This window comes from Mus pahari, chromosome 2 (assembly GCF_900095145.1).
Source record: "Mus pahari chromosome 2, PAHARI_EIJ_v1.1, whole genome shotgun sequence".
Classification (NCBI taxonomy): domain Eukaryota; kingdom Metazoa; phylum Chordata; class Mammalia; order Rodentia; family Muridae; genus Mus; species Mus pahari.
The window spans coordinates 154,781,655-154,799,245 of record NC_034591.1 but is presented as its reverse complement, the minus strand read 5'-3'; the positions used below and the strand labels follow the sequence as shown (position 1 = coordinate 154,799,245).

The 17,591-nt window shown below is 39.5% G+C and overlaps 1 protein-coding gene across 2 annotated transcripts in view; it reads left to right on the top strand.

The window, feature by feature from the left end:
* Positions 1-17,591, top strand: part of Plcz1 (phospholipase C zeta 1) — a 50,562-nt gene that overhangs the window by 14,655 nt on the left and 18,316 nt on the right. For both annotated transcript variants that reach the window (XM_021191406.1, XM_021191407.1), the window contains exons 5-9: positions 2,376-2,577; positions 9,008-9,152; positions 11,582-11,731; positions 14,593-14,832; positions 17,223-17,379. In XM_021191406.1, the coding sequence (XP_021047065.1) occupies positions 2,376-2,577; positions 9,008-9,152; positions 11,582-11,731; positions 14,593-14,832; positions 17,223-17,379 (894 nt within the window). The remainder of the gene's footprint in view (positions 1-2,375; positions 2,578-9,007; positions 9,153-11,581; positions 11,732-14,592; positions 14,833-17,222; positions 17,380-17,591) is intronic.

Genomic DNA, 17,591 nt, shown 5'->3' with positions numbered 1-17,591 from the left:
CTCTTGTGTGTACATGTTCATACAGAGGCTGGTGTTGGGTGCCTTGCCGTTTTTTTCGCCCCCTTATTATCTGAGGTGGGGTCTCTCACAGAATCTGGAAGTCACTAGTGTGGTCAGGTTTGTGACAATTAAGCCCCAGGGATTCCAGCCTTTGCCTCCACAGTGCTTAGATTAAAGGCATGCCTTTTTATTTCTAACATGAGTGCTGGAGTTTGACCTCAGGTCTTGATGTTGGAACCACAAACACCACCAAAGGAGCCATCTCCCCAGTCCCTTGTTTTCTATTCATTATTAAATGCATTTATTTAATTATTCAAGAGTTCAAAAGGACTGCAAGACAAATCCAATGAATAAATTAATGCAAACTATTATCGTTACATTGCGTGGTGCTTTTGTTCTGAAATACTGCCATTTATGTGGCTTAGAATCAGTTGGTATGTGTGTAAAATTTTAGGTGTTTTCTTCTAGATTTTATTTTTTGGCTAAAATAGGAACAGCAGGATTTGTTTTAGTTTGCTTTTCTTTCGGTGACAGTGTTTTGAAAGCTGTCTTTTCACTCCCATTCAATGCCATACACATTGCATGACTTACGTATATCACTATATTTTTTATCACTATATTTATTTATATATCACTGTAAAATTATTTTTACTTATATCACTATATTTTCATGATACATCAGTTTTAACGGCTACATAGCACATTACTTACATTTGAGCTATTGCTTCTTTCTCCCTATTCATTCTCTTTTTGTAAACACAGCTAATATTAATATTATGTGTACCACTTTTTCTCTTCTGAAGAACTAATTCCTAGAAATTGACTTGGCTTCTAAGGACTAGACTCTAGTCTAAAGTAAAAGGACCAGAGACTAGTCAAAGAGAAAGGCCCACACTCTAAAATGAAAGGCCCAACTTTAGTCTAAAGTAAATGTGTTTTTCTACTTTCTTTTTGAGCTGAACAAGTCAACAGCGATAATAGCACTGGACATTTACAGAGCTACAAGCTCTGTACATGGGTGAGCTTTCTGGCAGCCACCTTTCATGCACTGGGAGAGATTAACCAGCGTCTTCCAGGTCACATCATAAGCAGATTCAGAGTTTCCAGATCCAGAGCGCGCCTCAATACTTTTGGTGCACATTAAGCGGGTAAACCGTTCAGCGATCGTTAGCAGTAGGTGACTGTAGTCCATCCTGCACAAAGCAGAAATGTGTGCTCACTCCTCAGGATGTGTACTGGTTGTGTACCTCAGTCCTGTTGTGGCAGCTTCTCATAGGACATCACATTCTCATGAAGGGTGGAATGCACAAATGAGGCGTGGCACACTCATCCATGAAACTCTATAGGGAACGGAGGGAATGAGCCCCATGCCACTGGATGCAGGCACAGGAATAAATCTCACAAAGAGAGCAAAGAAAACAAGGCATTAAAACACACACACACACACACACACACACACACACGGCTGCAGAGATGGCTCACTGGCTTAGAGTTACTGCTGTTGCTGAGAACCAGAGTTAAGGTCTTAGTACCCACATTGCCTGAAAATCCAGCTATAGGGGATCTGATACCCTCTTTTGGCCTTCACAGACATCTATATATATGTGGGTGTGCACACACGAGCATACATGCATGCGTGTGTGCACACCCCCAAACCCCACAAAATACACACACACACACACACACACACACAAGAATAAAATAAAATCTTTAAAAAGCATATATGTGTACTCATGTGCACATACATTTTGATGTGTGCACATAAATTAAAATTTTAAGAATCTTTAAAAAAAAAAACAAAAAATAGACTATGTGAATCATTCCATATAATGTACAAAAAGAAAGCTAATCAGAGCTTTTTCTCTCCACGAGCTGAGTTGGGGTGATGTCCAGCGTTAGCAGGGAATGGTTCTGGTATCACAATGCTCTGCTCTTGGAGTCTTATCCAGACAAAGAAGCTCATCCCTCTATAACAGACATACTCATATGTATTTGTAAATTCAAACAAAATCAAAGGTAATGAAATAATGTGTGCTTGGCTGTTAATATGGTCAAACTAAATCTGTTTCTCGAAGCTGGAGAGATGGCTTAGTGGTTAGGAGCACTTGCTGCTCATTTGAAGGATCTGAGTTGGATTCCCAGCACCTATATGATGGCTCACAACCATCTGTAACTCCAGTTACAAATGACAAATATATATATCCAGATGCACGCACGTGCACAGATAAAAAGAATTTATTTCCCAAAAGGATTTATAGATTAATATTATTTTTACATTTCAATGTTATAAATATGTTCTACCACTAGGTTTAGAAATGAGATATAAAAGTCGTAAGTTACTGATGGTATATCTGCATCCTTCTTATTTTTTATAGTAAGGAATGAGCGGCAGATGTCAATTGAAGGTTTCGCAAGATACATGTTTTCATCAGAATGTCTACTGTTTAAAGAGAATTGTAAAACCGTGTACCAAGATATGAATCATCCATTAAATGATTATTTTATTTCATCATCTCACAATACATATTTGATATCCGATCAAATATTGGGACCGAGTGACATTTGGGGATATGTAAGGTATATATTTTGATTCTTTTTTTAATTTTAATTTTATTTTGAAATTTTTCATTAATTTATTTAGTTTACATCCCTATTGAAGATTCCCCTCCCTCATTTTTTCCCAGTCCCTCCCTCATCCCTCCCCTCTTCTTATCTCCCTCCTCCTTGTCTCTTCAGAAAAGGGGAGACCTCTCATGGATATCAACCTGCTTTGGCATATCAAGATGCAGTAGGATTAGGTGAATCTTCTTCTATTGAGGTTAGACAAGGCAGCCCAGTTAGGGGGGAGGGATCCAAAGGCAGGCAACACAGTCAGAGACAACCGTGTCTGCTCCTGCTCTGAGGGATTCCACGTGAAGACCAAACTGCACAGCTGTAACATATGTAAGGGGCCTAGGTCCACCCTAATATTTTTCACTTTAAGTTTGTGTGTGTGCATTTGTGTATGGTTATGTGCTTACGTGTGTAGGTGCTCACAGAAACTAGAAGAGGTTGTAGAATCTCCATGGAGTTGGAGTTATAGGTGATTGTGAGCCACTGGATGTGAGAGAACTAGAAATCAAACTCAGGTCCCCAGCACAAACAGCATGTGCCATCCTTATAGCCTTTAGATGTGTAGTCTGGGCTCCTTCCTGCTGACCTCCTCTCCATAGATCGACACCAGCTGAAACTTCTCGAACAATTTGCACATTTCTTATAGGAAAATATAACCTTCAAATGCTTATTTGCAATACACTAGATTCTAACAAAGGTGGTTAGTATCAGTTACTAGACACCAGGACACGGTAGTCTAAAAAAAACAAAACAAACAAACAAACAAAAAAACAGTTCATACATATACTAAGTTGTGTGGTTTGGTGTTCTGGATAGATTTTTATTGATCAGCATGTTTCATTTATATGGATTAAAGCAGTCCATGCCATATCTTTACCTTTTCATCCTACAAGACAGCCTGCTATTAAAACTGGGTCCAGCTTAGTCAGCAGGGATCTAGCGGGGAACGAACGTTTAGAGACCTCATACAAATTCATGGGAGTCGGCAGATAAAATAGGTAAATGACTATTACTGGGGCTGAAGAGGTTGAGAAAGATGAGACAAACAACAGGAGAGAATGTGATATGGGCATGGGGTTGTCACCTCACCAATGGCTGAGGTAAAGAGGGAGCAGTGGAAAGACCTAATGCAAAAATGGCAAGTTCTTGGAATAAGAAGAACAACACGAACCAACCAGTACCCCCAGAGCTCCAAGGGACTAAAGCACCAACGGAAGAGTACACATGGAGGGACCCATGGCTCCAGCTGCATATGTAGCAGAGGATGGCCTTGTGGGACATCAATGAGAGGAGAGGCCCTTGGCCTTGTGAAGGCTCGATGCCCCAGTGTAGGGGAATGCCAGGACAGGGAATCGGGAGTGGGTGGGTTAGTGAGCAGGAGGAACAAAAGTACATGGATGTAAGAGTACAGTAAAAAAGGGGGTTGGGCTTGAGGATGGGAGGGTCAGATTGTGAAGGGCTTTTTTTACCCTGGAGAAGGAGGGGAGTCACTAGACAGATTTTCCTTGAGACGGTGTCACAGTTTGACACTCTAGAAGCAGGGAGGACACAGCATCAGTCTGAGTGATGATGACTGTGGATGACCAGGTCAGGGCCAGCAGCCAAGACAATGACAAGCTGCTTTGAGGAGGCAGAACCCAGAAGGCTCAACAGGTGACGTGGAAAGCCATATAACTTGATTGGCTCAATAAACAAGTGTGTAGGGAAACAGTTGATTGAATGTAGATGTTTACACCAAAGGCTTATTGTGCGGTATGAGGTAAAATCAAGAGCTCCAAGCTCCCTTGCTGAGTTTGTGAAATCAGTCTGTTCTCTAAGGCCTTTGTCAAGTAGGCAGCATCAGGTTGAGAAAAAATGTAGTTGTATACAGGTCATATTTAAAGTGATGAGACTGGATTGTTTAAGGTAACTACCATAGATAGGAAGGATAAAATCCTACAGTAAAATTATAAACAGGTGTCAATGTATGTCCAAGGTAAAATCTAAGTAAATATAGAGATTCAAAAATCTTATCATTGTAGAAAATCAGTAGATTGTCCTAATTGCATCCTATGGTTGACATTTTGATGCTATTGCAATTGTTTAAACAGACAAGTTCAAAGTACATGTATCCAGACATACAGAAAAGTATTGCGGAATGCAAGAACTGTCCCAACCCACTGAAAAAAGAATCAGTTTGTAGGCCCTCTGTTGTTCCTTCAGACACCTGTGGATGATGAATCAGTGCATCCTTCCTCACTTGGCTTTCAGAGAATGATGAAAACAGTGCTTTAGAATCAGTGTGTAAGTTCCTGTTCCTCCTTCTCTCTCCCCTCTTCATTCTGTGATGGCTGTGACCCTCACACGTCTCTACTGTACCTTCAAAATAGGAAAACCCAGTAACACGTTATTTAACATTAAACACTTTAATCTACCCAGAGTTCTCCCAATGTGAGGGTTTTTGTTTGTTTGTTTGTTTGTTTTAAGACAGGGTCTCATGTATCCCAGGTTGACCTTGAACGGATGACATAGCTGAGGATGACCTTGAACTCCTGATGCTCCTGCTTCTATTCCTTAAGTGCTGAGACTGTTTCCTGTCATGTGTAGTTTATATTATTCAGGTGATAGGATGTAGGGTCTCGTGTGTGCAAGGTGAGCAAATGCACCACTAACTAAGCTACATCCCCAGCCACAACACAGACCTTTTAATTTCCATTAAAATTCAAGTATAAATAAGAAATAGTATTCACACAATAAATACTAACTTCCCCTAAATAAAAACCACAATAATTTATACCTTGTTTTCTAGGCAGTATCTAAGGGGGATTTTAATGATTAGTAGGTGAAATAAAATTAAAAGTAGGAGTTTTTGTGCCACAAAGTCTTGTTCACATGCTAGAATGCATGCAACAATCCACTCAAAGGACTTCTAGCAGTCAAAACTAAGGGAGAACAGGACTTGCTATAAGATTTATAGGGAAGGGCTGCAGATGGCTCAGCTGTTGAGAGCACTGACTGCTCTTCCAGAGGTCCTGAGTTCATTTCCCAGCAACCACATGGTGGCTCACAACCATCTGTAATGGGATCCAATGCCCTCTTCTGGTGTGCCTGAAGACAGCTCCAGTGTACTCATATGGATGAAATAAATAAATCTTAAAAAAAAAATGATTTATAGTGAAGATAACATGGCTGCTGAGAAATAAAATGGTTCCTTAGTGAATGAGAAATTATCTCCCTTCTTTTTCAAAAGAAGAACCGGAATCAAACGGGAGGGGACAACATATCACATGCCTGGCCCCAGAGAGCCACAGCACACTTAAATATTTTTGGTAGGGATCAAAGTTCTGGATGTGCAGTTTTTGCAAAGGTTGATTCAAACTGAGACAGCCTAAAGGATCAGCAGGAATAATTATTAACAAAAATCTCTGTTAAAGGTTTCTGTCCATACCAAGTTTTAGATGGTTCTTTATGCCGGCCCAGAGTCTGAGTTCACCGTGCAGCGGAACTCTAGAGAACAGAGATTCTGTGTTGCTGAAAAGCACAGCACAGTCTGGCTTGATAAATCCTAAACGGAGGGCAAAGCAAGCATCCTTTCATGGGCGTTAGAAAATAGTACAAGTAAAGGCTCCATCTTTTTTAACTTAAAAATCCAAGTACTGTAAAAAAAAAAAAAAAAAAAAAAAAGCTTTAAAGCCAAGAAATGTGTTCATTTATAATTCTACAAACTTACCCCAGTTTAAGGATCCTAAAATTAGCGCCTTAGCTTCCTCTGCAGGAATTAATGGTGGTTAAGCATTTCCCTTCGCGGAGCCCTCCAGAGATGTTCCTTTAACACAGGAAAAAATGGACCACAGTTTTGCAGTTTTACATTATGGTCCATCACTACACATCTGGGAAATGAGGTATGCACTGCAAAATTACAGTCCCCAGGACCCCCAGCAAATATTTTAGTTTGTATTGGTGATGCCTCCAAGACACAGAAAATCCACCCATTCTCTTTTTTTCCCCCCGAAGCCCCAAGAATCACACAATATTATCGTTTACCTGAGTGCAGCGTACTGACTTGTTACCACAGTCTCTAAGTCTTTCCGCACTGCACTCTCAAGTAATCCTCAGCTCAGATCCTCAGGGAGGGACTAGGATGGTACCCAGAGAAGTGTTTGTCCTGGAAGGTATATCTTCTCATATGATCACCTGGTATGCTGTTTGGGAAGACTGCCGATTGATACAGGCTTGTTATGCTGGAACCACGGTCCTGCCTCCATGCTATAACAATGTGGGGCCAGCCTTTCTCACACTCTCATGTTTGAATCAAATGCCTTTTGGTGGTAGGGGTCCATGCTGTGCATGGTAGAACGTTTATGAGCATTCCTCTATGTGCTTCCATGCTGCCAGCTCAAATCACATGGCCACGTCCACTTGTGGCCACCGAAACCCTTCCTGGGCATTGCTAGGCATCTTGTGAGACTTAGTACACCTCCACCCGAGAATTAGTCACCTAGAGAAAACAGATGACATAACATACTTTTAGCCTTCAGCCCTTTCTCTGCAGAGAGAGAAGTTTCATGCTTAGACAAGAGAACTGCTTCATCTCATTCTTGAGTAAGTGTCTTCTAGCACTCTGGTGCTTCAACTCAGCCTGGCTTCATACAGCACTGTCTCTTTCAAGGATGTAATTTAGTTGTGTCTGCTTTCCTTCTCCTCTTAGGCACCAGAGCTCCTGTTCTTTTCTCACGTGAACACAAAACACTGATGAATAGTTGATTCTGTATCAGACAGTTTGTGTGAGTGTGTAGCTTCTCAGTCTCCTGGAACTCAGGGCACATGGAACAGTGGACACTGTGGGAGTCTAGCCAATGGCAGTGGACCGTATCTGTGCCCAGTGTCAGCGGCACTGGCCTTTGTGTTGGCATGGTAGATCCCAGTTGTGACATGGACACAGGAAAACAAAAGGAGGAAAGTGTATTTAGTTCAAAGCAACTGTGTATACATGTGAAACATAAAGCATCTTATTTCTATTAGGCACATTTGAATAACTCACTAGACTTCCTGTTTGTAATCCCAAGGATTGAGCTAAGGCTTTGTTTATCTTAGCAAAGCACCCCACCCCTGAACTCTATTCTGATCCCGGTAAAACAATGTTTATAATTAAATCGAGAAAATGTAGTAAACGCTGATAAAAGTCAAACCCATTTCCCACTGACATGAAATGACTGCCCAAAGATGTCCCCAAAGACTGTAGCAACAGCTTTGTTTTTGCACATTCACTGTTATCAAGTCAGTGAAAAGACGGAATGCAATCTTCTCCGGTTGCCACTGTTTAAATAAAGGTATATGTTTATTAAAATGTCAGTCTCTCTTTGAGTAAGAACATTGAAAATCCATTTAGACCCAGTGGGTACAACTGACTTCAAAACCCAAGATACAATTTATGTGTAGATCAAGAAACCGATTTATTTGATAGATGGAAAATCAAATCAGTTTTAGACTTGAGCAGAAGTGGGAATATATTTTCCTCAGTTTGGAGAAAGCTGTGAAATTGGTGCATTCACTCAACATTTACTCCAAAGAGATTGTGTGTATCAAAGCAACGTAGATGAGCAGGTATGCAGGCTTCCTGGTGTGTGTAGCTGCAGGCTTCCTGGTGTGTGAGCTGCAGGCTTCCTGGTGTGTATAGCTGCAGGCTTCCTGGTGTCTGTGGCTGCAGGCTTCCTGGTGTGTGTGGCTGCAGGCTTCCTGGTGTCTGTGGCTGCATGCTTCCTGGTGTGTGTAGCTGCAGGCTTCCTGGTGTGTGTAGCTGCAGGCTTCCTGGTGTGTGTGGCTGCATGCTTCCTGGCCTATACAGTTGCACTAGGATTGAAGCTGTCCTTGCATGAGGTGCTGTGAGCTGGGCAAGCATGGCTGCTGAGCTGTGAAGCTCAGTCTTTCTCTGGCTGTAGCCATGACTTCTCTTCCCCCATTCTGCTTCTCACAGTGTTTTCACCTCCCAAACCTTGGTGTGATGAAAAGAATAAGGTACAACTTTGCTAAAGTATCTTTGCATTTCCAGAAGGCTGCTTGTTATCCCATTACAACTATAACAAAGTCAACAGGAGTCTCCATCACCATTAGCAATACTGTCTGGACTGGGGCAAAGGCTTCAAAGCTATAACTAGAGGCAGTCACCCCGTCCCCATCCCAGTACTCACTAGCTTTGTGATAAGAGCAACGAAGAGTAACTTGCATGACCAGGGAGGAGTATGACAGACGCAAAGGGAGTGTTTCTATTTCATAAGGCTGCAAGTTCCTAGGATCCAAAACGTCTCTCTATTACAGACTGGCTTATCCATTTATTTTAAAAGTCTGAACATTTTGATCTTATTCTACTCATGGTTCATGGTCTAGATATGACACTATTTTGCCTCCCTTTTGCTAGTGCCCTTGTGAAAGGCTGCCGCTGTCTGGAAATTGACTGCTGGGATGGATCCCAAAATGAACCCATTGTGTACCACGGTTACACATTCACCAGCAAGCTTCTCTTCAAAACTGTGGTCCAAGCAATAAACAAGTATGCCTTCGTGGTATGTGTGTGTCTCCGATGCAGGCATTTAAAGAGTTTACTGCTCCCAAATGCTATGCAGCAAGGCTTACTTTAAATCTGTGATATTTTAACTTGTGAGCTATGATAGGCATCAGAATCCATGTAATCCATGTAAACCTACCTTTAGCTAAAGGTAGGTTTATCAAAGTGAAAGGTAGTGAGTGTTCATGGGACTTCTTTTTTCGGTGTGTGTGTGTGTGTGTGTGTATGTGTTGTATTATGCTAAAAATGTATTTATTTCTTTTATGTGTTATTAACCCAAAGCTTGATATACTGATCTAGGAACCATGAGCCTTTTAAAAATATTTTACCTTTAAGACAAAAATAAAATAGAATAAAATGTGGCAACAATCTAATACCTCAATTGCTGACACTATTTTTTGCTACAATAGTGATAACACATAGTATTCTGAGGGACGCTTTAGGATTTAAATTGACTAATCCATTACTTACAGATGTGAATATCTACATTTAGTAGAACTAAGTTCACTTTACAAGTCTAATCTGATTTGGAGCTGATTTTTTAGTAATCTCTTGTGAGATTTTTAAGGGAATTTTGCATATTACTTGGCTCTATTTTTCTAAACTTGCTAATTGCTTCAGATAGTCTGTTTTGAAAATTTAACATAGCTGATTTCTTTCAAACTGTAAATGTTGTATAGTCAAAGAGCTTTAACTAAGATTTCCTCAGTCATTACATAAAATGTACACAAAAAGTAAAGGTACAGGTTCAGTAAACTTAGTGTTCCCTGTATCTACATCACCTAATCTATAAAATATCAACCAGAAGTCAGAACTTTGTATTTATTTCTCATCCATCACGTACATTAGAATGACTTTGCAGTTGGCCACATCATGCCCACTTTCAAAATTCTTCAGAACCAAAGCTAGACTCCTCCCTTGACTCACAGGGCCTCACGTGGCTGGTTTTCTGTGACCTCTGGCCCTGTTCACTTGGGGTTTTGGTTTGCTTTTCAGGTACATCTGAAGTTCTCAGTACTCAATGCTCCATTTGCCCCAAATGCTCTTCCTATATGTTGAGTGTCACGCATCACTTAGGATAAGTAGATACTACAAGGCAATAAGCACACTCTTAAAATTCCAAGACCTCACAAGGATGTAAAAGTCTACATTTTCTAAGACTCTAAACAACAGGGAGGAACGATTGAACAAGAACAATAAGGCAATGGGCTGGTAAGATGGTTTGGCATACAAACGTGCTGGCCACCAAGCCTGACAAACTGACTTAGGTCCCTGAATACACACGCTGAAGGAGAAAGCCAACTTCAAGCTATCCTCTGACCTCCATACCTGTGCCATGGTAAGAACATGCATAAACATGCATGTGTTTGTACACACATTCAATACGTACCAGAAGTAAAAAGAGATCAATAAAGTACATTAAAATTATAAAGGAAGAAATAAAAATTTCTCTATATTTAGATGACATGATGATACATATAAAGCTCATGAAATTTCCCAAGCATTCTACAAACAACTAAGACCTAGCAAACGAATTCAGTAAATTTATAGATACAAAATTCCGAGCAAAAATTAATAACATTTTAAAAATAAACAAATGACCTAACTGAAAGTGAAATTTTAAAGGAAATCCCATTTATGGTAAAAAGCAAATAATACTTGTGTGTGTGTGTGTGTGTGTGTGTGTGTGTGTGTGTGTGTATGAATATAAACCAAGCACAATGATGCACATGTATTAAAGTGTTGTCATAAGACCATTTTGTAACTTAGCATGCTTCCTGAACCTTTCGGGAACTTTCAACACCCAAAGTCTTCTAGGCAAGTTTTCTTCTCATAAAAATACATTACAGTCATTTCTATGGTGTTGTATACAGCCGCACAGATTGTGTTGGGGCAGGGTTGAGCACTGAATGTTGAACCCAGGGTCTTCTGCATGCTAGGCAAATATGCTATCGATGAGCTATATCTCCAGCTCTGTGTTTACTTTTTGTTTTAAGACAAGGTCTCACTTAGTTGCCAAGGCTGGCCTTAGACTCTTTAGCACAGACCAGCCTTGAATGTGGGATCTTCTTCCCTCAGCCTCATGAGTAGCTGGGACTACAAGCCTAAGCCTTCAGGCCTTGTCTTCAATTTCTTGCTAATGAGTGTATGCCATTTCTTTCTATGAACCTTATATAACTTACTGAAATAATTTCATACTGATGGTGTTTCAGGCTTTGCTCATACTTTCAAGGCAAACAAGAATTGTCCTCTTTCCATAAGTCTTCACTCTGTCAAATGCTAAGGTAATTTTCAGTTTAAAGCATGCTTATTTTGCAAAAAAAAAAAAAAGGTTGGAGATTAATTTTGAGATAAATGTTTAGATGATTTGCATTAGGGGAATTTACAAGTGCTGATGAGTAACCATAGCAACGGTTCCTATTCTAGACATCTGATTACCCAGTGGTGCTGTCCTTAGAGAATCACTGCTCCCCTGGTCAGCAGGAAGTGATGGCCAGCATTCTGCAGAGTACTTTTGGAGACTTCCTGCTCTCGGACATGCTTGACGAGTTTCCAGATAGACTACCATCTCCAGAGGTAACGCTTCGCCTGCGAAGCTTAGTGAAGGGGGAAAAAATTAAGAAAAAACAAAGAACAGACCGCGATCACCTTTGCACCTAGGTTTGAGAGACCAGCACAGAGCTTAGTTTTGATTATTTCATAGAGAAGCTTGGTTTGCTTCTCTATGCCCTGCCCAAGAAATGTTCTTTTTTTGTTGTCGTTGGTGGTGAAGAAAGAAACATTCATAAAATCTGGTGGCTTTTGTTAATCGCAACTCGACAGAATCTAGAGTCACTGGGAGGGTCGGACTCTGGGTATTCCTGTGGGGGCGATTGCCTTGCTTGTATGAACTATTGTGGGAAGGCTCATGTTAACTATGGGTGGAGCCTGGGCTGTCTAACCTACAAGACAAACGGAGCACCAGTGTGTATGAAGTCACTGCTCTCTGCTCCTGACGGTGGATGCTGTGTGACCAGCTCCTGAGCTCCTGCCACTATGACCTTCCTGCTGTGATGGACTGTAACATGGTCCTGTAGGCTGAGATAAATACATTTTCCTTTAAGTGGCTTTTGTCAAGATATTTTAGAACAGCAGCAGGAAAAGGAAAAAAAAATGCAGAGATAGATGTAAAAATCTACCTTTTGATTATGGATTTCATCACTTCATCCGTGGGTCCAAACTATGAAGGCATTTTAATATAAAAATTCAGGAATTTGTTACATTTTATAAGCTAAAGGTTAAGGAAGAGGTGAGATGCTCAGATTGTAAACAGAATCCATACTCAAAATATCAACAAACTGGAAGCGAGTTTCCTCCCTTCTCAGTTAGCCCCCAGGTCTCCTTTCTATCTCCATCCTCTTTCTCCTGCTCATTTGGTCATCACAAGTCTTCCTACTGATCTATCCAAATGGGTCTATCTCAGAGTAAATGTTACCTGTTTCCCCAGCAACACATAGGACCCGCTATCTCTTTGTTTTTTTTTTTTTTCTTTCCTTAAAATGCTCATATCTATTTCGATACCACATTCACTCTGAATTCAACCCCTTCTGATACCTTTCGCAACTATATCCACCCTTTTCAAAAATTCATTAATATATGTTGGTGCCTGCTATGTAGGCTACATACAATACTGAAATATGTGTCCAAAGGAGACAATAGTCTTCTTTCCTTCCATCAGCCCTACACCTTGATTCTTCCTTTATGATGGCCCTTACATTACTCTGAAATATGCAGTTTACAAAAATGTATTCTGTGCCCACATGCCAAGGGCACCGGGAATGGTGCTTACTAAAGGGACACATTTGGGGTACGTACTCCATAATTAACAAGTCAAAGTCTTAAATGATTTTTCATGACTCAAGCATCCATTAACTCAACTCATTCCTTCCTCATCGCATCGAATTTGCCCTTTCCAGTTCTCTAGTGGACACCTGAATCCTGAATGAAGATGCAAAGCTAATTGCTTTCCTAGTTTTAACTTTGCTGTGCATTTCTCATGATTTTTGGTGGTGGGTAAGGGGATAAAACTTATTTTGTTGTGAAAAGGTAAAATCTAGCATGACTCCCCACAGTTTCAAAATGGGTAGTCTAATTGTATAGAAGTTTGTGAAGATCTATGGATTTGGGGTTAAAGTTTTAATAAAAGCTTTTTAAATCTTAGATTGTAGGGCTGGAATAAGGCTAAGGTGGCAATTTCCCAGGTAATTATCTCTGTCACTGAAGACTGAACACAGCGTGAAAAGGGGGACTTTATCTTTAATTACTCATTGATTCCTCAGAGAGCATGTCCTTACTGTAGGGTGAAGCCCAAACATCAGTGAAAGCTATGAAGTGGAAAGCTAAGAAAAAATTAAGGCAGAAAAAGAAAAGGGAAAAAAAGACATGCTATTAGAAGACAGTCCTCAGAGAGAATTGTTTAAAGTTTTCCAGAGTTGGATCATGGCTCTGAGCTTCAGCATTAGCAATTTGTGCTCGGCATTTTGCAACAAGTCTTACAGTTTTGCCACAACTGAACATACTTAGTCATTGAGCATTTTTCAGGGGTAGAAGAGTCATAATTTTTCCTACTCATCAATTAATTTTTGTCGTCTGTCTGAGTTCTATAATGTGAGCACAGTCATTTAAAAAAATTCACTTACTCAAATGATATAAGGGAAAATATTCAAATACCACAAAAATTATGCTACATTACCAAAACTATAGGCACACCAAAATTCGGGTATTGACTATTAGAAAATACTACTTGAGGAAAAGAAAGCTCATTTATTCAACGGCATTGGGGGTTCTGTATCAGCCAAGGAAAACTCAGGGAAATGGTAAGATCTTTGAATTTGAGAGAGTAGATCACACTGCATCTATGCCTAAAGTGAATGAGAACCCCTGATGGTGGTCAAGTGTGTCACATCCGTGATTTGATGATGGACTGCAGATACCAAGTTGGTTACAACTGAAGAGGCTTTATAGTTTTGAATGCAATCCATATTAGATGTCAGACAGGCTGGTGGTGGACATCTTCACATACCCAATCCCACTGGTTGTTTTAATATTGGATGAGATTATTATTTCTAATGCCAGAAGTAGTAACTTCAGTGTGTGACAAACATTTCAATGCACTTTCCAACCTATCTCAAATTTAGCAACTTGTGAAATATGAAAGAAGATCACTTAGAGGAAACCCCCATCATAATAGGCTTCTTTTAGGGTGACTCATGGTCACTTGTTTTTAGTGAGCATGAATAATATTCCAAAACATGAGGTCCTGCTATACCTTGCCGCTGTAGGTGAATTCCCAGTCTCAGCCCCACTTTCTCTTTATTATTTGTATGTTGGGGTATTTCTCAAGTTCACAGTGATGACTTGCTTATACATATGTCTCATTTCCAACTCTTTCTTTGTAGGCACTAAAATTCAAAATATTAGTGAAAAACAAGAAAGTTGGAACCTTATCCGAAACCCGTGAGAGGATAGGAATTGACAAAAGTGGCCAAGTGCTAGAATGGAAAGAAGAAATCTATGAAGATGGTGATGAAGACTCAGGAATGGAACCAGAAACATGGGATGTCTTCCTAGCACGGATCAAGGAGGAGAAGGAAGCAGACCCCTCGACACTGAGTGGAATAGCAGATGTCAAGAAAAAGGTGAGAATAGGTTTCCGGAGAAAAGTGATCCAAGTTTTCTAGTGCTCTTGGTGAAGAGTTGGAGTAATTTTACATAAGGGGTCAGCTTCCTCGTCATGAAAACCTAAGTCCAATTTAATATTGTACTTGGAAAGAAGTCGACAGAGGACAGTAACATTAGAAATCTATCTCTTTTCGTGGTAGCCTTTCCTAAGATACTTTCACTGCAGGAGACATTTATTACGAGATCTTGACTGTGGTAGGCATTTTACACAGTAGAAATCATGCACATGATACAATTCCTCTACCTTGTAATAGAGACAGAGGCAACAGAATCAATGTTAATTCTGCAGAGTATTAAATGGATTCATATTATTACATTAAAATGCACCTATGATGTTCCATGCTACTATCCATTTTATTTGACAGAGGTGGGAACTTACTTTCTCCTCAAATGAATAATTCACTGAAAGGAATCTTGACTGAGGGATGGCTTGATGTAGTGTTTCCAACTAGGCAGACAGAATTTTGCGCATCTTTGGTCCTACTTTCTCTGTGTTTGGGGAAGATTATTGCCAAAACAAGCTAAGGGAGAAACGTTTTGTTTTGCATCTGCCATGATTTTCCTATTTGTATCAACTGCTGAAGCTGAGGGGCTCCGCTGGAATTGTGGAGGCCTTTTGGCATGATTTGTATTTAAACACATGAAAGCCATACACATCTAGGAAATTGTCCTCTTTTGTAGATTTTTCTTTTGAATAAAAGTTTTCAACATATTTCCCAATAATTCTTTGTACCTCACCAGAATCTGTTGAAACATCCTCTTCACCTCTAACTTTAGTATTTTTTTTTTTTTTGTGATATTCTCTCTTTTGATTAGTTTGGATAGAAGTTTGTTAACCTTGCTTATTTTTTCATTTGATGGATTCAATGTGTTGATTTTTAGTTCCCACTTCTTCAAATTCTGTCTTATCTTTCAAATCAACTGAATTATCATTTTTTTTAGTTGTAGGTCTTTTATAAACCTTTCTACTGTTTATCCTTTAAAATATTTACTGTTTTGTAATTTCATACACGAACACAACGTGCTTAGATCACATCCACTCCTTGGTTCCCTCCAGCTTCCTTTATTGCGTCTACATGCACTCCTTACACTTGATGAACTCTTCTTTCCCCCTTCCTCTTCTCCCCCTCCTCTTTCCTTCTTTCCTTCATTCCTTTCTCCTCTTCCTCTTTCTTCTCTTCCTCTTCCTCCTCTTAGTCCAATTATTGCTGCCTGTATATTTATCTCCATGCTTACGGGTATAGGACAACCTATTGTGGGTCACAATACTAAAGAAAACTGAATTTCTTTCCTCCAGTGACCCTCCACTGCTAATAGACCCTCATGAGCCTCCTCCCACTCCTTGTGAGAATTCTGGCTGGCTTGATCTTGTGCAGGCAACCTGTAGAGTACAGTGGCTATGTCCTGTCTAGAAAACACTATTTCTCAACATTCTTCCCTGACCTTTGGCTTTTATCTTCCTCTTCTGTAATATTCCCTGAGCCTTGTGAGGGTATATGATGTAGATGTGCTATTTTGCTTTGATCTTTATTATTTCTTGACACCACTATCTTTAAGCTGGATATCATTATACTAAGTGAGACCATTCGTACTCAGAAAGGAAAAAAAAACTGCACATTCTTTCTGATACAGGAAACAATGTTTGTATTTATGCATGCACATATATACATATTAGGATGAGGATGACTAGAAAAAATTGATGAACTACAAGGACTGAGGCGGGTGGGATAAGAGAAGATAGGGGAATACTTATGACATGAAAATGGAGGAGGGGAAGAATTGGAATCAGCCAATGGTATCATGGGAGAGGGTGGTGGGAAAAATGGATGTATCAAAGGAAAATGTAATGAGGTGTAAAAGTGAGGATGTTGTGAATAAACCTATCACATATGTACTAATGTCAATTATTCATGTATAGTATAAGCATGAGCAAGGGATGTTTTTCATAACCTGAAACATGGCTTTGGGAAATACAGTAGAAGAGCAATTGTCTACTACACAATAAAGATTATCCCAAAATGTCAGAGCAAACTGGAAATATGTCCATGGCTACAATTCTTAAATTTGTAGAATTTATGAGAATAAGCTAAGATCTTTGGAGGCCAAGAAAATGCTAAAAATTACTATTCTCAAATCTTAACACATTAAACAGATTTTAAGGCCAGTCTAGTGCTTATGATCAGGAAATACTGTGACCATAAAAATAATCACACTGACTTAGCCCAAAGAGTTTTGGGGAGATAACCTTAAGAAACTGAAGTGATCTGTTTAAAAGCATTTTTTTAATTATAAAAGGAAAATTTCAAAAATGTGAAATGTAAAACAACTACTTTTTTTTTTTTCTTAGAAGAGGAAGATGAAAATAGCCATGGCCTTGTCTGATCTTGTCATTTATACTAAGGCTGAGAAGTTCCGAAACTTCCAATATTCAAGAGTCTATCAGCAATTTAATGTGACCAATTCTATTGGAGAGTCTCGAGCTAGAAAACTTTCCAAATTGAGAGGTAAATGCTTACAACTCCAAAGGGTGGAGTATTTAAATCAGCTCCATTCGTTGCTAAGGGGTTAACATAGCCTGGTGGTATTTATGAATGTATATTCTTAATAAATTTCAATTCATTTAATGTAATTTAGAGTTGCATTTATATTCTTATTATCTATGTAAAAATTCTTAATATCTATATTATGAAATTTATAAAACAACATATTTTTTTTT